The sequence below is a fragment of the Mustela putorius genome, unplaced genomic scaffold (genome assembly GCF_011764305.1).
Source record: "Mustela putorius furo isolate JIRA1106 unplaced genomic scaffold, ASM1176430v1.1 tig00004007_pilon_pilon_pilon, whole genome shotgun sequence".
NCBI lineage: Eukaryota > Metazoa > Chordata > Mammalia > Carnivora > Mustelidae > Mustela > Mustela putorius.
Window position 1 is genome coordinate 12,388,023 of NW_025422145.1, and position 25,250 is coordinate 12,413,272.

The 25,250-nt window shown below is 47.2% G+C and overlaps 1 protein-coding gene across 3 annotated transcripts in view; it reads left to right on the forward strand.

Annotated features, from left to right (window-relative positions):
- ADCY9 (adenylate cyclase 9) overlaps positions 1-25,250 on the forward strand; it is a 121,211-nt gene that overhangs the window by 87,074 nt on the left and 8,887 nt on the right. For all 3 annotated transcript variants that reach the window (XM_013055031.2, XM_045072147.1, XM_004750535.3), the window contains 7 exons: positions 10,202-10,306; positions 11,181-11,398; positions 15,377-15,479; positions 16,386-16,594; positions 20,383-20,542; positions 21,499-21,647; positions 24,340-24,381. In XM_013055031.2, coding sequence (XP_012910485.1) covers positions 10,202-10,306; positions 11,181-11,398; positions 15,377-15,479; positions 16,386-16,594; positions 20,383-20,542; positions 21,499-21,647; positions 24,340-24,381 — 986 coding nt within the window. The remainder of the gene's footprint in view (positions 1-10,201; positions 10,307-11,180; positions 11,399-15,376; positions 15,480-16,385; positions 16,595-20,382; positions 20,543-21,498; positions 21,648-24,339; positions 24,382-25,250) is intronic.

Here is a 25,250-nt window from a genome sequence, read left to right on the forward strand (position 1 = left end):
CCTGCCATGTTAGATTATCTGTGTGTGTGTTTCTATCCGTAGCACATAACTTCCAAATTTAGTGACAGCGATTTGATGTTAAATTGACCTAAGAAGGTTTTCTCTTATCCCAAAGAACATTTCTTGTTCTAGTTACATGTATATAGCTATAGTTATAGATGTAAATATATTTATCTTTATTTTGAAAATCTGGATAGATAAAAACTATTAAGCGTATTCTCGTCATGTATAAATTTTTAATAGTCTTTGAAAGTTTTCTGAAAAATCTTGTGATCTATTAATTTAGCTGGGTCTGCCAAAAAGAATTCTGGGGTGGGGGGGAGTTTGTGCCCCTTCCAGGAGGGTAAGGACCGTCTGGATCCTGAAGTATAATTTCTGGGATATTTTCATGTGAGGACATCTGAGATGAGGACAGCCCCCACGGTTGGAGTGGAGGGAGCGTGGAGAGGTAGACAGCATGGTCTCCACTCCAGGCTTTGCCACTCTGGGGAAATCATGCACAGTCTGGCCCCTCTGCTTCTAGCTCCTGGGATCAGGTAAGAGCGGGCTTGGGTGAGTGCCTTGCAGATAGCAAGCGTGGGGTAACAGTGCATCGTTAGGAGCCATCGTTGAGCCTGAAAGACTGAAAACTGAGGTCCACTTCAAGCATTACGTACACTCTGATCTGACATATAAGGCCTTTTAAGTAAGAGTTTTTACGCAACAGAAAAAATACTGGCTGCTTCTCATGGGTTCTTGGGGTGGATTTATCCTGTGCACTTGTCAGTACCTCCCACATGCCACTGGTTTGTTGCCTTTTGTCGTCTGCAGTACGGTTAGTCTTTCTGTTTAGCTAGAAGCACTGACTGGTTCCTCCTAATCCTTTGCCAGGGTCTGTTGACTGTCCCTGTGAACGAGCTTTTTTCCTTCCTGGCCACTGCCCTCCATCCAGTGAGAGGTAGCTCCCACGTGGATTTCTGTCACCGACCCCACATCTTTCTGCCTAGCATGGGAAGTCCTGGCTCGTGGGAGGGGCCTGTGTCAGGCAGTGTTTCCCTTGAAAGTACATACCCGGAGCAGTAGTTTCTGAGATTGGACATAAGTGGCAATTATGGAAAAAGCTTTCTATGCTCAGAGAAACCTGTGCAGTTCTGGGCTGCATGCTATAGAAAGGATCTCTGTGCTCTAGGACGTCCTGGAGCCTTTAGCATGCTTCCTTGCACTAGGCCTCCAGAGGGGGATGTGGTGGTGGTATTCTCGGGCTTCTGTGACCACAGACTTCTTTCTTTAAGCCACACCTATTGGGGGAATGATTGTCTAGTGGAAGGAGTTTCATGCAGGAACCAAGAAATTAGGGTGAGTGAATATTCCTCAGGTGAATGCATGCGGGCCTTGGTCCTCCTGTCGCTCCTGTCACCGGCAGTGCCCCTCACTGTCCCCTGCCCTCTGAGCTGCTCTTCTTTGCCCTGTTCACTGTCACTGGAATTTGCTGTCACTCCTCTCGCTAACAGTGCTGTCTCCCCATCACCATGTTCTTGGTTCATTCGACTGTAACATGCACCTTTACTCGTTCCTCATGCAGCTTCCTGCGAGCTCCTGGGATGCGGGCAGAAACCATGTGTGAAGTAACTTACGTTTTTCTCAAGGATACAGCCTGGAATGTGGTAGATAATTAAAAGTTTCTTTTGGTTTAAGTTTTTTATTCTTGAATGATACACAGAGAACTGTAGCTCTCCAGAGGTAGGCCAACAAGGACGGAGTTCAGGAGCCCAGGCAGAACTGAATAGAAGCAGGTAACGTCAACCAAGCATTCGTTTTCTACTCCTAGTGTCCTTGTCCCATGTGAGTTGTCTCCCAGTTCATAGCTGAAGAATTTTTACCTAATGTTTCATTAAATAGTCCAAGTACTATATTGACATAGTAGTGACATCAAAGGACAAAGGTTTTGGCCCTGAGGTCGTAGGTCAGAGGGACCCCTTCCCACACCTAAACCTTGGCTTCTCGAGTGACTGGCAGTGAAGAGTTTCTCATCAGGAAGGTCCTGGAGAGCATAATCAGGAGAGGATACTGTGGAAAGGGCCAGAACTTAAAATCAAAGATCCTTCTCACAGCCTTGGCTTTGGGACTGTAAGTGAGTCACTTAGTTCCTCTGGGCCACAGTGAGATGGTGATGACACTCTCCCAGGGCTGCTGTGAAGATCAGCTGAAGTAATGCCCATGAATGTTCCGTTTGGAGTAGAAGTTCTGTGAACACCGGACTCGCATGTATTCGCTCCACGTGGAGAAATGGACAGCGCCCATGGCAGAAGTGAAGAAGGGCAGGAGGAGACAGATCCTGCTTTGATTTGCCCACAAGGAGTCACTGACTCAGGAAGGTCTTGCCTTCTCTGTTTGCTCTGACGTGAGGGAGGTTCTTCAGTTTTTGCCGTAGGGGATGGAACCACGCCGCACATGTGACTTTGGAGCATCGGCACCCCAGCTTGTTCCGTGCGACCGCAGCTCTGCAGTGGCATCTGCGGCTCCTTTTCCATGAACACTGGTGACAGACGGACTGAGACTGCGTTCGACTGTAACATGCACCTTTACTCGTTCCAAAAACACAGCTGTGTTCCAAAAACACAGCTGGTCTAGCATCTTCATGAAGAACAAAGAAATGAAAACCAAAGATGTGGTTGGTTTTTTGTATCACATCAGTCCCAACTCGCAAACTTTGTGAGCTGTGAAAGCGTCTCAGTTCATTCTAAAGGACTTCCTTGGAAAGACAGCTGCTCAACTCCTCTTTGTGAATTTAACCCTAATCTATTATTCAGAACCCTGGGGCCGTGCACTCATAGGGCTTTTCTACATGTTTACAGTTAGTAATGAGGCTAATGATGTGAATTCATCCACATGGGGGCAATTCAGGGAGGATCTGTTCTGTTTCAAAAGGGTAATACTTTCCCTTTGAGGTCAGTAGCCCCAGGACCATCCTTCTGTGGCAGTCCCTATGATTTTTTTAATGACTGAATAAATGGTCACTTATCTCCTTGTTATTTGTATGTAAATTGTTAGGAGTAGGCTCGGTGGGCTTGGTGTGAGGAGACAGCTGGCCTCTCAGTTCATTTCAGAAATGGAAAAAGTAGTAAATTATCTATCTGTAGTTTAGACACTAAATAAGAATCTCTTCTAAATGGTGGTCGAATTGGTAGTGGTGATGGTTGCACAATTCTTGAATACACTAAAAGCCACGGAATTATATACTCTCTAGGTGGGTTAATTACATGGTATGTGAATTCTATCTTGATAAAGCTGTTATAAGATAAATAGTAGTCTGATTGCTGGCTCTGAAATGGGAACATAAAGTAAGTTCTTAAAAAAAAACCTTTCAGGTTTTATCTATATTTCCAGTCATGTGTGTTTGCTTCAGCTAGGAGAAAGTCTGTCCCATGGAAATCAGCACCTTACAGAAGAGTTCCAGCTGATGGAGGCAGAAGGAGTGAGGGAGAGGGAGAACCAACACTAGAACACCACAGTCGTATTTGCTGCTGGGTCCCTCCGTGAGTTCTAAAATTAGTGGGTAAAAGTTTGAGGAGAAACAGGATATTTGCACAGCCTCTGAGCATCCCCACCCTCCTCCCTCTCCCCTGGATGTTTGCTGATAACCAAGAGAAGAAGAGTAAATCCACAGTGGAAAAACCCGGCAGGCCCTGCTTCACTGAATGATGAGGCCGGCATCACAATGAATAAGACTCGCAGTGGAGCATACATGCCCCCATCCTCCCCAGGTGATGTGCTGATAAGGGCCCGTCAGCTCTGTGGGGTCCTACTCCTAAGTCCTGAACCTCATCCAACTTATGAGAAAGCATCAGAGGAGTGCAGATCCAAGGCCAGACTACAAAACCCCTGACGCTTGACCAACACATGATGTCATCGAAGACTTGGAAAGACTGAGGATCTGCCATAGGCTGGAAGAGACAAGGAGATGCTAAATGCCGCTAGGATGCTGGTACAGAAAAAGGCAATTTGGGGAAAATCTGGGAAAGCTGAATATAGTTAGTAGCCTAGTTAGTAGTACTGGCAAGTGCTTGTGCCGTAGTCTCCCTGACCGTGGTGTGGTTGCCGAGAGACACTGATGTTCCAGAACACCAGAGAAGGACACATGCCAGCTCCCTGAACTATCTTCCCTGCTCTCCATTAAGTCTAAGCTCTTTTATAATTTAAATGTCTAATATATATGTATTAACTATTTTAATGTATTTATTATTTTAATCATACTATATAATCTAAGTGTATATATAACATCGGTTGTATTTTTTTTTTAAAGATTTTCTTTATTTATTTGAGAAAGAGACAATGAGAGAGAGCATGAGAGGGGAGATCAGAGGGAGAAGCAGACTCCCCATGGAGCAGGGAGCCTGATGCAGGACTTGATCCCAGGACTCTGGGATCATGACCTGAGCTGAAGGCAGTTGCTTAACCAACTGAGCCACCCAGGTGTCCTTCGGTTGTATTTCTATTATCTATCACATATGAATTAACATGAGAAGATATGTCCAGCATTATTTCACTGGTATCATCAGGGAGTGAAGTATTACGCGAAAATGAAATTTCCCAAAATGCCAAATATTTTCTTACTTTGACTTCCTGATGGAATATTTCCACAGCACAGGAATGATCTGTTTGCCTTATCAGCCTCAGTTATTAGACTTGGTGGCCATTTAGGGCTCAGGAGTCTGAGCAGGGTTTTGAGACTTCACATTCCGTGAATCTGAGATCCTGGGTCTGATTTTTACAGGTTTTTGTTGTTGTCCTTGTTGTTTCTCAGACTATGCACTTTCTATTCATAAAGCTTCTGGGATACCTTTCTTTTTCTGTTACAATCTCTGCTTCTCTTTTTCTCTAGTGTTTTTGTTGCAGAGATCATCTACTCACTGGCTTAAACAGTGTCACACTGCCACCACCACACCCCGCCCCCAGCAGCAGAAGCCAGGCTGAGGCCCCGCCATGCAGGCAGCTCCTGTTCCCTTGGAGATGTCACATGCATGGATGGGGTCCAGGGTGCTGCTGTCTAGGCTCAAGGTCCCCTCTGTCACACTCTGACTGGGAGACTCTGGGCAAGTCCTTTGTCTTCTCTGCCTCTGTTTCCTCTGTGTGGAATGGAGCAAATCATAGGGTCTGCTTCATGGGTGCTTATGAGGGCTGCAGACAAAGAGCCGAGAGCCTCTGGTGGGCCTCAGCAGGAGGCTGTTACTGTTGCACGTTCCCGTCTGCCACGTTCAGCCTGAGTTCTGAGTTTGGGAGCAAGGGTTGCTTCTCTTGGTCCTAGGACAGCTTACCAAATAGTCATGTTCAGCAGACTAAACAGGCAGAGCCAGGGCTTTTCTGATATTTCCTCTTTATTTCTCAGAAAAGAGGTTTCCCTTCTCTCTTCCTTGACAGTTCTGAAAAAGGACAGCTGTTGGCCTAGAAATGATTTATCCTGTGAAGAGAAATGGCCTTGAAGAAAAACCCAGTTTATAGCTCTATGCCATTTATTCCAAACAGGATGTAGCATGTGTGTATTGAAATGTGTTAGAAACAAATGCAAATGTGTTAGAGAAATGTGTTTTAGAGAAATAGTTCCTATCTCCCTCCAAAGCCCACGTCCGCACTGGGGGAAGGAGCAGAGATCATCTGGGAAAGAGCAGAATTTGCTGTTTGGTGTTCTCCAAGGGATCTCAGGTTTCCCAGGCAGCAACCAGCACACTCCTTGGCCCGTCGAGTTTTGGGGACCTTAGCTCGTCTTAATAAAGCTTCCCTTGGTGCCAATGTGCCAGTAGTGCCACTTAGAAGCACCAGGAGGTGGTCATAACTGCTTGGATTGCTTCAGGGGAACGAGGCCCAGGAGGTCATAGTGCCAGGATTATTCCTGGCTTCTCTCTGTGTTAGGAAGGGAGGCCAGAGGGAGGCTGCACAATGGTCAGGGACCAGGAGCCTGCAGTCCAGCTCCCACTGATGATGAACCTTTGTGTCCTCTGCACGGCCTCATGGTGTGTTATGAGGGTTAACTGAGATCGGGCGCATGAGAGTACGGACGCTGCATCCATTCGTGTTCACACGTGTGTGCTCAGCACACAGGTGCTTCCCCATCACAGCAGCTGTTCCCATTGTATGAGTGATTTTATCCGATGCATCAGGCGTGCCTCCCAAGATGGTAAGGTACCCCCCAGATAGTTCCCAAAAGTCCAAAATGCTCTTTTGGGTGAGGACTTCTCAGCAGGAAGAGAGTCATATGTTTAATGGGTGAGGAAACATTTCACGGATGTATCTGTGTGCTTGGCAAAAACTAGTTTTTGACATGTTTTCACTCAGATTAAAATGAAGCTGGAAAACAGTTCAATATTTTGTGGGTAGTGGAAAGGGGAAAGAGACCCACCCTCTGTTGCCAAGTGGGACCCTTCTGGTGCAGAAGGGACGCTCGCCGCACGTCAGAAGGGAATGTGGAGATGTGCAGATGTCTCCATCAGGGCAGGTGGTCTTCTCTAAGATTTTTTGTTTCATTTGTTATAAAGATTTAATCAATGAAATTTTCCCCCAAAAGCAAAATAGATGAGGAAGAAATAGGAGGACAAAAAGCCATATTTTCAAAGCACAATGAAATGATTGTGTGGGTCCGTGGGGCTGTTGTGCTACAAGGGAGCCTGGAGTCCACAGCTGGTTCTCCTCACTACCCCTGGTGTTGCCACTCCCTGGAAGAAGATGTTGTGGGTGCAGAGGGAGTAGTGAGCACTGTTCAGGCCATGGGGAGTCCCGGCCACAGGGCCTGCTCTCTGCTGCTTCCCGTGTGACTCTGACATGCACCTGAACCTCCCTGAGGACAGTCTTTGAGACCATTTATGAACATTACGTCTGTTCCTTTGCTTCCTGAGGTTCTTTTGTAGACAGTCTACCAGACCTTACCTCTGTATTAGAACATTGTTTCATGGCCAGGTACAGGTTGCCTAGCCTCTGGGTCAAAGGGACGTGGACTTGGGTTGCCCAGTCATGAAGACTATAGTCATAGCTTCCTGGAGATCAGCGCAGTCCCCAAGGACACTCCCAGACTCCACGGGCCTTTCAGCCCCTTTGAGGTCAGCCTCCAGAGAGAAGGCACCATTCCGAAGTTGTGTGCCTTTGGTGCATATGCAGGGTATCTTTCACAGATGGTGTGTGCCCTCTGCTGTCCAGTAGGTTTGCTAGTCTCTGTTGCCTATTTGTGGCTCTAAGTATATAAAACATCTTCTGTGTAAAGCCAGCGTGCCATGGGGAGTTCCTAAGAAGCAGACAGTCTGTTTCTAAAATATATATGGTGTGCTTGAGGAGAGAAAAGTACTTAGGAGCAACCTAAGGCCAAGAGATACCAAGGATGGCTGTTCTGTCGCTAAGGACATGAAAGGGCAGATGTGCTGTCTTCGTAGCCAGAGGTTTGATTGTTAAGGACCAACATGTGTTGAATACCAACTAGCACCTCAGGCAGAGTCCGGGATGGGGAATACCTGTGCGTCCGTTTGTGCAGCCTCTCCTGCTCACTGCCGGACATCACGTCAGCCGCGGTCCTCCCATGGGGCCAGGATGTGGCGTCCTCATCCTTGCTCCCTCTTGCAAGACATCAGCTGTGGGAGATGCAGTCCTGTTGTGGAAAGGAGAAACCGAGGCTTGGAGCTCCCCCTACCCTAGTCAGCGTTCAATCCTGGATTTGGTCCATGACAGTTGGATCTCAATGCCAGCACCCCGATCCCTGTGCTCCACTACCATTCGTCACTGGAGCAGCCTCCAGGAACTAACTAGAACTAGTGTCTTCACACTACTTCTCTAGTCTTTGAGTGTGAAAAGTGGCCAGAGAAATACCTCATACTATTGTGTCATGTCTGTCCAAGACTGAGGAAAGCCCCAGACCCTAAGGTATGACCCAGATTAGAGTGTCTGGGACTGTCCCGGGCACCACGTGGTGCCCCCACGCCCCTTGGGCTGCCAGGTGGCCCTCGCAAGGGCTGGTATCATGCTCAAGGTACATCCTGCCACCACCACCACCACCAGAGCCATTCATTCCCACCCCCGCTCAGGAGTGCCCTCAGGAGTCTGGTGGGCTCATCACTGAAGTGCAGTGACATCACCCCTCTGGAGGGAGCTGGGAGGGCCCTTCCAGGGGCATGGTGTTGGATTTCGTTTGGATTTTGTTTCTTTATTGAGAAGATCAGTGGCCCCATTAGCAACATGATTTGAAGTTTAACTCAGTCATTACCAGGGTGCATTAAAATAGATTTATATATTATACTAACAATTAAAACACTCTGCCCCTGTTAATACTGTCAGTGTTTAAAGAGCTATAAGCAGGGGCATCTGGGTGGCTCAGTGGGTTAAAGCCTCTGCTTTCGGCTTGGGTCATGATCCCAGGGTCCTAGGATCAAGCTCCACATCGAGCCCCACATCAGGCTCTCCACTCGGCGGGGAGCCTGCTTCCCACTCTCTCTCTGCCTGCCTCTCTGCCTATTTGTGATCTCTGTCAAATAAATAAATAAAATCTTTAAAAAATAAAAATAAAGAGTTATAGGCATATTTTACCTTGGTACTGCTGTTTGCTTGGGTAGTTAGTTAATGACTTGGCCTGCTGCTTTGGTGCATGTATTTTCATTTTTTGAATGAATACAAATGTTGAAACTTGCGCATTGCATTAGATTCCCAGATGACACAACTCTTTAGAGTATTTCTTTTATTTAATACAATAGAGGCCTGAAATCTAACTTGGGATGTGATGGAGCTCATATCCTTGACTGTGGGTACTAAGTGATACTTATTTTGAATTTCTAAAATAGTGTCTAGCCTCCTGTAACATATTCCAGTGTGTAATTGAGCTTGTCACCCTAGGAATTGTCAGAGTCCCTTAACTCTGTCCTGCTTCTGTTCGTCGTCCCCGCTGGGAGCTCTCAGCTGCTGTCTTGGTGGTGGCAGCCAGTTGGCTGGGTCCCACCAATCGTAGGAATGGATTGACTGAGGGGGAACGGAGCGGCGGGAGCAAGGCTAGAGTAGCTACACACGTATTCACTTAGTTCCTACTACACATCTGCAAGAGCCGTGTCCCCACCCTGGTTATATCGGTTTTATGGAGGTGAGTGATTTGAACAGGGCAGCTCCACACCCTGGTTGTGACGAACAAAGCCTGGCCCTTTCTGCTCTCCTGATGGTAGTGGGCCTCACCTTCTCTCTTCTAGTCAGTTAATTGCTCAGGCTTCTGAGAACTCCTAGCCTGACTTCCCAGCCTGAGCTGGGACCTACATGAGCAGCTCACCACCACACAGAACTCAAGAACCTCGTGTAGGCTAGCGGCTGGTTGCTTGGCTTAGTAACAGCTTTATTGAGATATAATTCATGTTACCATAAAATTTACCCTTCTAAAGTGTACCGTTTGGTGGTTTTTAGTATATTTGCAAGATTGTACAACCATCACCACAGCCAGTTTTGGAACATTTTCCTCACCCCTCCAAGAAGGAACTCCACACCCATTAGGTCACTCACCATTCCCTTCGCCCCCTCGCTCCTGGCACGCACTAATCACCTTACCACCTCTATATGAGTTTGCCTTTTCTGGACACTTTCTACAGACAGAATCATGTAACATGTGGCCCCTTGTGTCTGGCTTCCATCACCTGACAACGTTTGCAAGGTTCGTCCATGATGGAGCACGTGTAATTGTTTTGTTCCTTTTTTTAAAAAATTATATATATATATTTATATTTAGAATTTATTTATTTGACAGAGATCACAAGTGGACAGAGAGTGGGGGAGGCAGGCTCTCTGCTGAGCAGAGAGCCCGATGCGGGGCTCATCCCAGGACCCTGGGATCATGACCTGAGCCGAAGGCAGAGGCTTTAACCCACTGAGCCACCCAGGCGCCCTGTTTTGTTTCCTTTGACGGCTTAATAATATTCCATTCTGTGGACAGACCACATTGTTGATCCATTCATTCATTGACGGACATTCGAGTTGCTTCTGCTTTTTGGCTGTTACGGATAGCACTGCTCTGACTACTCACGTGCCAGTCTTCGTGTGGACGTGTTTCTGTTTTCACTTCACCAGTGTGTTTTAACTCTGCTCCAGTGGCTCAGGAAGCCTTCCCCTCAGTTACCGCCTTTCAGCGTGACAGCCAGGTGCAACGATAGGTTTGAATTACGGGTTGTGGCCGTGGAGCTTTCTGGCTGTGTTCATATGGTGTATGTTTTTCTTGTAGACTTGTCCTTCCTGCGGAATCACATTTGCCCCCAAATCAGAAGCGGGTGCAGAAGGAGGAGCGGTCCAGAATGGCTGTCAAGAGGAGCATAAAAACAGCACCAAGGTAAGCTCTTGGCTATTCCTGTGGGTTCCTTTCCTGGTGCCTCCATCAGAGGTGACCTTCCTGTCTTGTCAGCTTCTCGATTCTCAGAATAACTCCTTGTAGGTGACACTGTTCCACACCTTCTCATCCTGAGGGTTTTGAATAGAGCAGTAAAGATGAGGATGGAGAGTCAGGTCTAACCCCTGTGAAGCAGAATAACATGTGCGCAGCTGCATGGGGCTCTCTTCTTGGGCAGGAAGAGCTTAAAACCATGTGGACCGCCGTAGCTAGGGACAATCTCTGGGGCCGGAACACGCAGTAGAAGATGTGCTGAGAGAAGAGGAGACTCGGCAGGCACAAAGGTGCAGCATGGAGAGAGGCTTGGGGTCAGGGCCAGTAGCGAGGACACTGCCAGGGAAGTCTCAGCTGGAGACAGACCTAGGGCTACACTAAAAAGTGGGACAGAGACCAAATCTGAGAGCCTCTCTAAGAACAGGCAAAGGAAGGCCTTTGTCTGTTATCCTCCACCATTGTGCCACCTGCTACCTTCCTCTGGATGGATCTCCATACCACATCTACCGTTCTAGTCCCCCAAACCTTTGCCCGTGGCCCTCTGTAATGCTGATTCTGTGGTTATCAAGCTCCAAGAGCCTCAGCTCTTCTCCGACCTCCTCACTAGCTCTTCCCATGACATCACACCTTCCAGGCTGCCTCAACCCCCGAGAAGCAATCTGACGGGACAGGGGGATGGGGAGAAGCAGATGGGGAGAAGCAGAAGGGGCTGGTCAGGTGTGCAGTGGGGCCCCCGCACGGCCGAGGTGGGGCTGGAGCGGCGCTGTTGCGTGCTCACACTGCAGTCTCTGTGTCTGCCCCCTCAACCCTTGTCTTGAGGCAGGCTCCTGGAGCACCGAATTCCAAAACTCAGAACGGACTTCTGAGCCCTCCCCAAGAGGAGAAACTCACCAACAGTCAGACTTCCCTGTGTGAGATCTTACAGGAAAAGGGAAGGTGGGCAGGAGTGAGCTTGGACCAGTCAGCTCTCCTTCCGCTGAGATTCAAGAACATCCGGGAGAAAACAGATGCCCATTTTGTTGATGTTATCAAAGAGGACAGGTAAGGGTCAACCATGACCAATGAAAGTAAAGATTTGCAGGTAGGAGTCTCCCTTTTTCTGAGTCACCTTATCCCCATATGTTTGCCTTTCTATTGTCAATATTTTACTTTATTTTGAAATAATTTGAAACTTACAGAAAAGTTACATGACTAATCCGAAGAATTCTCATTCTACCCTTTGCCTGATTTACCAACTTTCAATATTTTACCTGTTTTATTCTCTCCCTCTATGAAATTTATGTTATTGTTGTTTTTCCTGGGCCATTTGATGCTAAGTTGGATATATCATTCCTTTTGCCCCTAAATACTAAATTTCCTAAATTACAAAGATGTTCTTTTACATAATCATGGTTACCAAATTCAGGAAATCCAACATGGATGCATATTTAACCCAATCTTCAGTTCATATGCCAGTTTGGCTGGAAATTTTGACCATAGAAATGCTGTATTTCTCTCAGGCATCCCATCCAGAAGCAAATTGTGCCCATTTGTCTTCCGTCAGTGATAGTAATTTTGAGCAACCAGGCAAGTGTTGACCTCTCCAGTCTGTGGTTATTTTCTCCTTGTTACCAGTAAGCAGTACTTTAAGATCATGCGTGCACTCCTTTCCTCAGCATACTTCCCTAGATTTCCTCTCCATCGTGGTTCTTGCTTAAAATAGTCTTTACTGTGATGGTTCAGAATGTCAGTTCTCCTACTTCAGCACCAACTGCACTTTGACATGGCTCCATCATTTAAAAAAAAAATTGTTTTAGAGAGGGCATGGGAGGAGCCCAAGAGAGAGAATCTCAAGCAGACTCTCTGCTGAGCAGGGAGCCTGACACAGGACCCTGAGATCACAACCTGAGCCACAACGAAGAGTAGGACTCTTCACTGACTGAGCCACCCAGGAGCTTCTCCACCAATTGTTTTTCAGTTTCTCGCTCCCTCTTCCAGCACAACAGGATGTTCCAGGCTCATTTTAGATCTTCCCTAACCCTAGTCGGGAATCAGCCATTTGTCCACAAAGAGCCTTGGCTCCTTTTAGTGAAGAAGGGTATTTGGAAATGTGTGTTGTTAGTGTCTGATTTAATGTCATTGTAGTCAAAGACATGCTCTGTATGATTTCAGCCCTTTTACATTTATTGATACTTTTTTGGTCTCACATGTGTCTGTTTTCATTAACAAACCACACACATTTGTAGGGTGTCACGATCCATAGACACAGTTAGGTCCAGGTGTTTGCCAGCATTAGATCATCTATCTTTTTACTTTTCATCTATTGCTTTATCACTGTTAAGAGAGGGATTTAGAAATTTTTCACTGTAGTTGTGGATTTTTCTGTGTCTCCTTTTAGTCCTGACAGTTTTTGTTTCAAGTATTTTCATGCCTTTTTTTTACGGACATACACATTCATGAGTGTTACAAATTCCTGGTGAATTGGTCCTTTTGTCATTTTGAAGTGTCCCTCGTTATCGCTGGTAATACTCTGTTGTAAAAACCACTTTATCTGATACTAATATAATAACTGTAGCCTTCTTATTCTTACTCTTTGCTTGGTGTATCAATTTCGCTTTAAAAAAAAAATTCAACCTGTATCCTTCTATTTGAAGTGTGTCTCTTACGAGTCTGCTTTTCTAAAAATTTATTTATTTATTTATTTATTTATTTGACAGACAGATCACAAGTAGGCAGAGAGGCAGGCAGAGAGAGAGAGGAGGAGGAGGAAGCAGGCTCCCCACCAAGCAGAGAGCCCTATGTGAGGCTCGATCCCAGGACCCTGGGATCATGACCCGAGCCGAAGGCAGAGGCCCTAACCATTGAGCCACCCAGGCGCCCCTGAGTCTGCTTCTTAAATCATTCTAAAAGTCTCTGCCATTAAATTCCATTTGTATATATTTTCTGGATTTTTAGCTGTACTTCTTCGCATTATTATGGATTTTTGTTTGTTTGTTTGTTTTTTGGTGGTTGCTCCAGGACTTAGAGATAGGCATCCTTGAATTTTTTATAGTCTTCCTATTATTAACATTGAATCATTTCACTTTTTTTTTTTCAGTTTACTTATTTGTTTATGTAAGTAATCTCTATACCCAACGTGGGCCCTGAACTTGTGACCCCAAGGTCAAAATTCAGATGCTTTTCTGACTGAGCTTGCCAGGCAACCTTGTATCATTTTACTTGAAATGTAGACATCTTGTACCTGGGTAGAAACATTATTCACTTCCCACCCCTTATGCTGTAGTTTTCACTAGTGTTACCTTGGCATACATTGTGACCCTGACCTCTAATACCACCCTCTTGGTAATCTCAGATTGTCTCCACTTATTGCCTTTCTGTTGAGTTGGGTCTCATTTTCCTGTTTCTTTATATGTTGTGTAAATTTGGCTTGTGTGGTGCTTAGAAACTCTGGATTCTGTTATGTTGCTCTGAAGAGTGTCAATATTTTGTTTCTTTGTTTGTTTTTTTAACATGCAGTTAACTTACATAAACTCCCACAGCAAACTTCGTCTCCCCCAGTATAGGCAGCTGCTGCTCTTTTTAAAGCCTTAATTAGGCTTCTTGGAGTCTGCTGTGCTCATGCAGATTTGAGGGGTCAGCCAGAGATTCAAGCAGAGCTCACATGACAAATTTGGGGATCCCCCCCCCCTTTTTTTTCTTTTTCTGGGATTTTCAACCTCATTTTCCAACTGTGGACACCCCAAACATTATTTTCTGATTTTCCAAGCCAGGGAGATTGTGGCTTTTCCATCTGAGTTTTAGCTGTCCTGCACGTGGTGCTGACTAATGGCTATCTTCAAGCAATAAGAAAAATAGTAAAACATGGAAAATTAATCTGGTGCTGTTCCCTTCTTCCAGGAGTGACTCTCCTCCATTTCCTACCTCCTTTGGTCAGTCTCCAGTACATTCTACGAGTCATTTTTACATCTTTCCCAGAGTTTTCTGTTGTTATTTCAGAGAGGACTGGCCCAAAAGGAGCTAATCTCTGTGCCCAGAAAAGGGACTTGTCAATATTAATTTCAGAAGAACAGCACGGTGTTTAGCTACATGTGGCCATTGCATGCCCTCTGTACGGCTGCTATGCTGGTTTTCCCTCTGTCCGCACTTGCTGGGTGGAAGGGAAGATGGGGATCTGCCTTCGAGGATGGAATTTTCTCTCTTCCGAATCTGAGAGCATAGTGAGGTATGGCACACTAGTCACAGAGAGTCCACTGGGCTGCAGGGACCCTGTGTGTCAGGCACAGGGGAGTGACTATTTTATCTGATGTAATTACAGGCGTTGTTGTGTGAGGGAGAGAGACTACACTCCATGGCTGTATTTGCCTTCTGAAATCATGTTAACACTCTCTTAAATTTCCTGCTTTATAAAAAAGATACTACTATTTGCTAGCAACCATAAAAGAATGAAAGAGTCACATAAAGCAGGTTTGATGTCTCTGCTATTAAAATCATTGAGTGTTATTTTTCAGGTTTCACACGCAGTCTGCATAAGTGACAATAGCACTCCAAGTACAGTGACTCTAAACAGTTTTGTGATAATGACCTGTCAGCTCTGATGGTGGTCATTACTGTCAGTGCTCTGAATGACTGGACAGTGGCTCTGAGTTAGGTCTCCATCAGTAGCCTTGGAATCAGCCTAAGTCCTTGGTGCAGGGATGTCTGGTCCTCCAGAGCGGTGGTTTCCTAGCACGGCAGAGCTGCCGGCTTCCACAGACACTGGAGGATGTCTCCAGAAGCATGGTGTTCATGACGTATGCTGTAATGACTGCAAACGGTCCTGCTTCAGTGGAGAGGAAACATAACGTGTATTCTGAAAATACAAAGCACTTCCAGACGTATGTTCCCAAGGAGGGTCAAGCAGTATCTTTACATAGTGACTCGCAGATGCAGGCCATGTGACGCGCTTTGGGAGTGGTGTCTGGGAGGCTGACTGGAGTCTGCCAATAGAGAGAGCTCAGTGACTGCGCCACGCTGATCACCCCCATGTTTTCTTTCTCCTAGCCTGATGAAAGATTATTTTTTCAAGCCACCCATCAATCAGTTCAGCTTGAACTTCTTGGATCAGGAGCTAGAGCGATCCTACAGGACCAGCTATCAAGAAGAGGTGTGTTTCCCCTTCTACATCTAGAGAAGAAGTTTGCTGTCTGTACCCGGTAGTTCACAGTCAGCTTCGTGCTTCGGCAGCCTTGTTTCCCCTCCTCGAGTGATAGGAAAATGAAGGCTAATACTGATTTCCCATGATCTGTAAACCCCAAATCCACACGGGAAGAAGACCCCCGATCATTCAGTGCCCCTTTCAGTGCCAGTCTGACGTCACTGGCCTGTCATTTCCAGGCCCCTTTGCTCCGTGCTCTCCTCATTTTGTCCCTCCTTCCCAGTGACTCCCTAACACCACGTGCATGGCTCTGTACATTTACGATACCACCCTGACATTCCAGACCCTGTCCGTCCCCTGTTAGGCTCTGAGCCTCCCGAGGGCGATGTTTCATGTCTGCCTCCAGCACCCCACGCAGAGCCAGGCCCAGAGCAGGCTTTTGAGTGAAGGCACGAGCATCTCTTACTATCCATTGCATACCCATGCTTCACTTGCTGTTGCTTCAGGGCCTGCCTGTTACTTCTGCCACGAAGCCAGCTTTCACACACCCTGAACCTGGGACCCAACCATTCACTGGAAGCTTCCAGAAAATGGCTTTTGTGCAACGGCTTTTACAGATGCAGAGTCCATAACCCAGCTTTCAGGCCCAGGATATAATCTGTTTGAGAACTCACTGGTCTATAATAGCTTGCTGTGTGACCTTGTGCATTTCTTAACTGCTCTGTGCCTTGTTTCCTCATTGTTAAATGGAATAGGAGAGATGGCGGCCCATCTCAAGCCCTTACCACCTGTGCTAGGTCCAGGATGGGCAAGTGCTCCACAAATGTTTGCTGTGTTTTCCATCAAAATCCTACTCCATGGCCACCTGTTGGAGCTTCTGCTCATGCCTCCCACCACCCCTCCTTTCCCAAACAGGTTATAAAGAATTCTCCCGTGAAGACTTTTGCCAGTGCCACCTTCAGCTCCCTGCTGGATGTGTTTCTGTCAACAACAGTGTTTCTGATTCTCTCCATCACCTGCTTTCTGAAGTATGGGGCTGCCTCCATGTCTCCTCCACCTGCCGCCCTGGCAGTCTTTGGCGCTGCCCTGCTGCTAGAGGTGCTGTCCCTCGTGGTATCCATCAGGTAAGGGCCTACCTGCTCAGCTCTGTTCCAGATTTTAGCCTTTAGCTCCCTCTGCTGGCTCCACAGCTAATGGCTGTGCAGTCTGGTGGCAGCTCTGTGGATCTGGCTTCCCACACCAGAGGCCTCCGCAAGCTCATTTCAGGTGACCCAGTCCTCTTTCGTTCCCTCCCCCAGCTCTGCTGCTCAGCGTCCTCTCTCACAGACACCGGCCCTCCGCACAGGTGGACACCTTCTTTGCCACAGAGTCAGTGTCCTTTGCAGCCCCTCAGCTGCCAACCAGTCCCAGGATCTCCGCCCTTAGAGACTTAAAAAAAAACAAATGGGAAGAGAGGGGGTGAGAAAGGGAAGAGAAACAGAATGGAAGCATACAGGGAGCCCTTGATGGATCAGCAGGTGCCCCTTCCAGATGTGCAAGCAAGACTTGAAACCCTGAGAAGGATTGTAGGTGTCCGTCTCCACGAGCTTGGGTCAGGCAGTGGTTTCTTAGCTATGACTGAAAAGCATGAGTAGTCAGAGAAAGAGGAGATAAGTCAGACCTCATGAAAATGTGAAGCTTCTCCCTTCTGAAGAGCACCTGTCCCTTCTCACACCAGAGTGAGAGGGAGCCTGCAGGATGGGAGAGGAATGTGCAGAGGGCCTCCCAGTCCTGCTTCCTCCCTGTCTGTGGTGAGGTCTGATACCTAGAATGTAGGCTCAGTAAGAGACCAGCAACCCATTTAGAAGTGGACAGAAGGCCTGGCTAGACAGTGGGGACCCCTCAGGGAAGGTAGGCCCTCACGATCCACTCAGTCCTGCACACAGGGAAGCTCACAGCTGCTCTGAGTACTTCTGACTAAGTGTGAGTGCACAAGATACTCCATTCACATGCACAACCCCCACACCCCCATCTGCCTCCTGGGCACAGTGACCATCTCCTTTGTCCAGCCCTGTCCATCTCAACAGGAGTCCTCCTGGACTGCCTCCGGAAGTTAGGGGTGAAACAGAAATGGGGAGAAGGGCACTGACCTCGAGTTTCTGCCTCCCTTCCCCAACACCCCAGAATAGGAAACAACAGCCCCGGTCTGCCCTGTGACTTCTGAATGCTAGTCCCCCCTTCCCCTCCCAACTTTGAACTATATGGGCTGGATTGCCCTCCCCTCGTTCCCCCACCCCTGCTCCCATTCCTGTGGCTCTTTGCAGAGGGTCTTTTCCGGTCGCCAAAGGCTTCACACTTGGCCCCTGTGCCTCCTCCAGGTTAAGATAACTGCAGGGTGCATCCTCACTGTTTACCCAAATTTCCTACCAGGATTGAGCTGCGTGGTGTACAGCATAGGTCTCCTTGTAACACAGCCTTTCCTATGGGTCTGCGCCTCGAGTCTCGGCTCTACAACCCTTGCTGAGCTGCCTGGGACCCACTCTCAAATCAGCTCTGCTTCTGGGGAAATCCAAACCAAGGCATCTTCAGGCCCCTAGTTTGTCTTTTCCTTTTTAAAATCAGCCTTATTGTGATATAATTCACATACAGGAAATACACTCTTTTAAGTGTACAGTTCAGTAATTCCTAGTAAACCTACAGAGTTGTGCAGACTTCACCATGTAATTTTAGAACATTTCTATCACCCCAAAGAAAACCCGGCACCCCTGGGCAGTGAGTCTCCTCATGCCCACTCTCCCTGCTCTGGGTCCAGGTTTCCGTCTGACGCAGGGCCTACAGTTGGATAGGATTCTGGCTCTCTCAGAGACTAGCATTGTCTCCATACGTTTTTCAAAAGCCCTTTACACCGCTGTTCCCTGTTCCTTTGGACCCACTTCTACAGAGTCTGGGCTAATGCCAGTCTGTCTCCGGACTGGCATTAGTAGCCTAGAAACAGAGCGCTCCAGGCCACGGAGACACACACCCAGGTGTGTGTCGCCATGTCACACCCATGTGCTCAGCCAGCGCCTTCCAAATGAGGTGGCAGCTGCTCCTGAGTGACCGCTGGTGTGACTAAAAGTTCACTTTACCCAAATCATCAAAGCCTGGGAGGGGCTGGGAACGTGACAGAGCTCCCTGTCACCACGCATAGGGCATATGTAGGGTCCCAGGTCAACAGGAATCTATGGTGCAGAGTATGCAGGAGCCCTGGGGGGCTGGTTCTGCAGCTGCCCCTCCTCCAGAGCCCTTCGTGCATCTTGACTCACAGCCCATCCCTTCACTCCTCTCGTTTTGTGCTGAGTTCAGGGAGGTGTGGGAATAGTGGGTCTCATCCTCAGAGCTCTGCCGTCCTGGAGACCTTCGTGGGGGCCTTCCAGTCCTGCCTTCTCCCTGTTGGAACTTGGCTTCCTCTGTCTCCTCATGGAGCTTATGAATTCTGCCTTTGAGCATATTTGTGGTTATTCTTGGAAGTATTCCCAGGACTCCATTATCCGTTAAGTGTCAGGAGGTCAGAACCATCCAGGCCCTGAAAGGGTCAGGGCCTGGTTCCATGTGGAAAATGGCTGAGATCTACGGTTTCCTCCTGGTGATCACGCATTTGTAGCCAGTGGTCGCTGCACTGCAGGTGTCGAGGATGGAAGGTGCAGGCACCTGGGTGTGTGGCAACCACCCTTGAGGGGAACTTGTGCTGCTGAAGCTCAGTGGCAGCTCCTGTCACTTCCAGAGGTGGGGACAGTGTGCCTGTCCCTTCTCCCCCTGCCGGGGTGCCTGGCTTCAGAGAGGGTCTGTGTGCCTGGGTCTCTGCCCAGCTGAACCACAGTACCCTTTCTTCCATCTCCTGCTGCTGGCATCCAGTTACTGGCCCCTGCTGACCCCAGGGCCCCTCTCTTAGCCACACTGTTCTTCCTTCTGAACAGTGTTTCTCAGCCCCATGCACTTCTTCCCCCTTCTTTATGATAATTATTTTGTGATAGCCACATGATGATCCTGAGATACAGCCTACTTACGCACACGGCTTCAGGAGTCGAAATGCTGTCACTCCCAATGTGAAGGAGAGAGAGCTAGAGAGCAATTTAAAATAAAATCTGTAGTGCTGCACCTCATTTTTGCCAGGATGCCACCACTGGGGAAGTCATAACAGAGTCGTCAGCTTTGTCCTCATGCATACGGTTGCACAAATGAGACGGCTCCAAATGAGGACCACTTGCGGTGTGTGGGCTTGGTGGCACAAGCACTGGGTTGCCGCCTGTGGCATGATTTCTGAAATGCTGAGTGAGCCTTGCTGAGGCCCCAACGCAAAGGGCACTTCACAAAGTGGTTCATTCCTAGAAGATCAGTGTGTGTTAGCAGCATCGAGACATGAGACTCTGGGCTGAGGTCATTGGCAGCAGGGCTTGCTCATCTGTGGGTGTCTAGAGGGCATGTGGCAGTCCTGTGTGTCTCAGTGTGCACCGCCCCCCCATCCGTGGCTCCTGCCCACCGGGAGCTAGACACACCCCTCAGTCCCTGTGACAACCAAAAGACCCTGCCAGATTCCCAGATGCCTCCAAAGGGCCTCAGCAGCCTGTGACAGCAAGAGTGGCTTCTGAGGGGCCTGGTAACATTTGCGTGCCCAGTTCTCACATCTACTTTGAGACCTGCAAAAGCTCATGCTTGGCTTTGTACAAACACGTGTTGTCAATATGCAGCAGATGACCTTAAAGTAAGGTATGTTGAGCCGAGCAAGTCCCACTTATTTGCTGCCGACTAAAGTGGGGCGGGGGGCTCCACCGGCCCCCACACACCCAGTGGCCACACAGGTGAGAGTTGGTGGGTGTCCCCCAATTCTCAACTTCCCCAGCAGGCTGACCTGTCCACAGACACCCCATTTCTCCTTTCTCCCTCCTCATCCCAGGATGGTGTTTTTCCTGGAGGACGTGATGGCTTGTACAAAGCGCCTGCTGGAGTGGATAGCTGGCTGGCTCCCACGCCATTTCATCGGGGCCATCCTGGTGTCACTCCCTGCTCTTGCGGTCTATTCACACGTCACCTCTGAATTTGAGACAAACATACACGTAAGTAAAGGCCCAATGACTTTGTTTCTGGGCTCTTCAGGACTCCCTCATCTTTTTTCTTTCTTTTTTTTTTTTTTAATAGGCTTGATGACTTGGGACAATTTAAACATAGGCCTTTAAAGAGGTACAAATTCTTTGTCACCACCTTGGGCTTGTCTTCTTAAAAGTCTTGCCTGAGACAGAGGAGTAGGCAGGTAGGGTAGCACGTGACCCATCTAGACGCTCGAGCCCATCGCTGACCACAGTCAGGGAGAGGTGGGTACGATGCTGCCCTGCCCAGCTCCCATGTGCCCTCTCCAGCCTCACCTGCTCACCGAGCTCCAAACCAGGTATTTTCCCATGCATTTTACAAAGCAGCGTCTGCCCCATGTTTCCAGACAAGATACAGTACTTACCTATCGAGCTGGCACAGCTAGGTGACTGGCATCTGGGTCAGCTGCTGTTGATCAGGGAAGGAGATTCTGAGTTAAACCCCACAAAGACTGAATTAATGCCCTTGTGGAAAGTTCTGTTTTTGGTGAAAGTGAGTGTAACCTGAGCTGCCAGGCAGGCTGACTGCGTTTGATACTTTGACACCCAAGTGACATTTCTGCGGGCAGGTAGCAGGATGCCTGAAGGAAGGCTTTGTAAAGGTCACCACTTCCATGGTAGCAGCGTTGAGATAGGTGGCCTACCTTCCCTCTCCTCTGGAATGACATGCGCAGTCTGCACACATCTGGAGGAGAGTTTTAGTGCTAGCGCGAGCTTGCTGCCTAAAGCCCTGGGTGATTAACCCTATGATTTATGATCTGTCCCTGAAATGGCCAGATACTTTGCAATATCTGTGGTATTTTTATATCGAAAGAAAGGTAAGTAAGTGAATCTTTTGATGTCAGCATACTCAGCTGGAAGTGAGGCATGGAGCCCACACGGCGAGGGCGGGATGGGTCACTAACTGCACCGGCCCCTTGTGGTAGGTCACCGTGTTCATGGGTTCAGCCGTCCTGATCACCGTCGTGCACTACTGTAACTTCTGTCAGCTCAGCTCCTGGATGAGGTCCTCCTTAGCCACAGTCGTCGGGGCGGGGCCCCTACTCCTGCTCTGCATCTCCCTGTGCCCTGACAGGTAGGTCTGCCACTGTGCTCTGCATCTGTTGTCCTCGCTGGCTGGGACACCTTTCCTGACCTCGCTTGTTTTTCAAATCTGTGCCAATGCCCTCTCTCTCTGCCCTCCCAGATACTGTCACAACATGATGTAACTTTCAACATACACAATGCCAACATCCTCATGAAAAGTCCAAAGACTAATATGCAAATGAAAAAAAAAAGAAAATAGTTTTCATGACATAACAGCTATTTGCATATAGACATCCCCGGGTGACCCCTGCCTGGGACGTAGTGCAGTAGACTCGTGCTTAAACTTACTTATGACAGAGAAGTAGGACCAGAAGCCATTTCATATGAGATGAGCAAGAAAGTGAAGGAGTAGAGATATAGGGAGACCCAAGAAGGTAAAGAGGAAGCTGGTTCTAACCTCATTTGAGTAAGGGTAATACAACCAGACAGTTTGCAGGTTGCTGAAGGAGAGGAACTGAGGAGGTAAGGCTCTCGGTAGTGGCCTGGGCCTTATTTATGAATACTGACTCACTGTTGTGACATGTGTGGCATTATGTGAAATAGAGTAATGACTAGTCACTGGAAATCTTGAAGTCGTTCCATATATTGAAGAACACTTTCAGTCTCTGGTATTCAAATGGCTTTCAAAACCTTATCACCGGGAGATGCCAAGGCATAGATGGGATGGCGTGGGAGAAGCAGGGGTCTGTGGGAAAGGCCCCAAGGGACAGGAGTGGTTCTTACTATCATGCTACAAAAAATGAAAATATATAAGATGACTGTGATATGTGCTATATTTAAAACATCCTAAATATTGGGAGCTTTTTTGGGTAATTGTAAAAACATTTTACTATTAGAACATGCTAACTGCTTTTTTATAATTACCATGGGTTTAGGCTAGCGGGATATTTCAGAATGACACAGGGCATTCCCTCATTGTGACTTGTAGGACATCGAACATTCCTGGCTCCTCAAACTATTATGACAACCAGGAGCCCCAACATTTTCAAAATGCCCCCAGGAATGGTATTATCATTGCTAAGAACCATTGCTTTAATAAGTTCAGAAGTAGAAGATGATCCAGTTTGTCACAGTATCAAATATTAAAGCTCCATAGTGTATTTTTGGGTATTTCCAAAGCAGCAGTTGGTAATGGACAAAGTAAGCATCCTTCTCCTCAGTTAGATGTAATAAAATAATGATAACATCAAAGACATTCAAGTTTTCTGCAAATTAAGATCAGAAGGGAATTTTAAGCAGAACTGTCATTCAGCATTTGAAAGGAAACTTGAATGAATAGTTAAATTACTTTAAGCAGAAAAAAGCGTACATTTCCCTTCCTGAAGGTATGGCCATCTGGAATTAGGGTCATTATGAGGCTCTTTCCCAGGAGCATGAGATTCATCAGTCTGCCTTTTAACCTTTTAAAAGAACCATGGCATCTCTCTGTCAAATAAATAAATAAAAATCTTTAAAAACAAAACAAAACAAAACACAGATTTAAAAAAAGAAAAGAACCATGACAGATATCCCTCAGCCACTCACAGTGTCATTCAGTCACTGGTTGTGGGGGTTTTCCACATGGATCTGGAGGGACCAGAGTGACAAGGGACCAATTCTATCACCTTTGTCCAGAATTCAAAGAGCAGGTCTTGGGCTGCAGTTGAATCTCCCCTTCACGTAGTACTTCTCCCTGCTCACAGAATCCTTTGAGCCCACCCACCCTGCTGTCCCTGCTGAGCCTCACAGGGTAGGAAGCATGGGGAGGGATGAACACAAACACAGAGAGGCCCCATGTGTAGGGGAGGGGACTTCCGAGAACCAGGTGAGCCTCGAAGAGGGACTTGGAAATAAAAGAAGGGCTGCACACACTTGGAGAGGAACAGTGTCACAGTCATGCCTGGGCAGGGAGAGAGAACGCATATGGCCTCAGAACAGCATCGGTGCTGTAGCTCTTGCTTTCCCCCCTTTCCTGTGAAGTCATCTAACACCCCCTGTGATGCTAAAAGCCTCTCTGAGCCATCCCCTCACCTCTGCTGCCTAGGGGAGGTGCTTGCAGAAGCTTTGTAAGGTCCCCCTTTGCAATGAGAGGGCAGATGGATCTAGTAGACCGGGAAGTGTTGGGGCATGAGGCCGACTTACTGATCTGGGAGGATGCTGGGTGCAAGAGGACCCCAGAAGAAGCCGTGACGTGTGTGGGAAGGGTAACGCATGTCACGGGTCCTGCCCCAACACCGAGAGAGTTCTTTATTGTGTGTGGTTTCCATGCCCCACAATGGGGATTCGATTGCTTTGGGCACACGAGGAGCGAAGTCCAGCCTCTCAGGTCAGCCAGCATCTCTAGCAGTTCCTTTCTAAATCAGTCCTGTCAGTGGGCATCGCTGTTGATCATGACTGGTTTCTAGCCTGCGGGACTGCATGGGAAAGTCCTCATGTCACACGAATGCCTTCGCGACTTCTTGTTTGGTTTTGCTCTCTGGAGATGGTGCCTCCCTCCCTGATATGAGGTCCTGTTGGCTGCGTCACTGTCTCTGCTCTGATTTTTAATTCGCACAGGATATCAAATTATAATAAAGAATTAACTATCTTTAGTTGTCTGACTTGATCTTCACATTTAAAAAAAAAAGAGAAATCTACTGTATCGTTTTATTTAACTCCTTCTTTGCTTTTTATAATAATATTTTTCTGCATTTTAATTTCAGTTCCATAGTAATTTCACACCTTGATGCAGGACAGAATTTCAGGTAAGCTTTTAACTTTATGCCTGTATCTGAACAAACAAGGCTGATTGTATGAGCACTGTGTTCTTCTCAGCTTCCTAAAAAGCATATCTTGAATAAAAGAATCCTATGTAATTCTTAAAAGAATAAGTGGAAAGTACCTACTTGTTGAAATACCAGCTCATAGTTACAATACCTTATTGAGAAAATGAATGGTGGTTAAGAACATACTAGATTGGACTGAATTTCATATACAACATCAGCATGTTACACAGGAAATATCTTAAATCTAAGAAAGTACATATTTTAATTCCCTAAAATATTTTGAAATTACTAACTAGAAATTTGAAATAATAGATGCTAGACCCTTGCTTTACTGTAATCATCAAACTAAAATTTATATAAGCTGAGGAGTCAGAAACAAACTTTAAATTATATAAAACTGTAAATAAATCTAGAAAAAACGGAATTGGTTTGCAGAACTCTAAGACAGAGACAACTTTCCAGTCTTACAAACAATAAATAGAACCACGCATGCACAAAGACTGATCGACACATTGGTGGGGGTTGTGGGGAGTCTGAGCGGCGCAGAAAAGTACCTCTGGGCCATTACATGAAGAGCTGAACAAGACCTGTATAAATAAAGGAAAAAAAACTGACAAGATGAAATGTAGGGAGAAGCTAAATATGTTATTACTGAAGTCATTGCACATTTAAATTACTACAAAATCCTTTTGGTCTTTTACCTTCAGGATGTTAGATTGTGATTACCTAGCACAGGCAAGGGCTGGTGCGTTCATCCCCTGGTTGGGGATTTATTTTGTTAAGCTGCCGGGCACTTATAACATGTGGTTTATTTCTCACAATAACTTGACACATTCGGTGACTTTGTC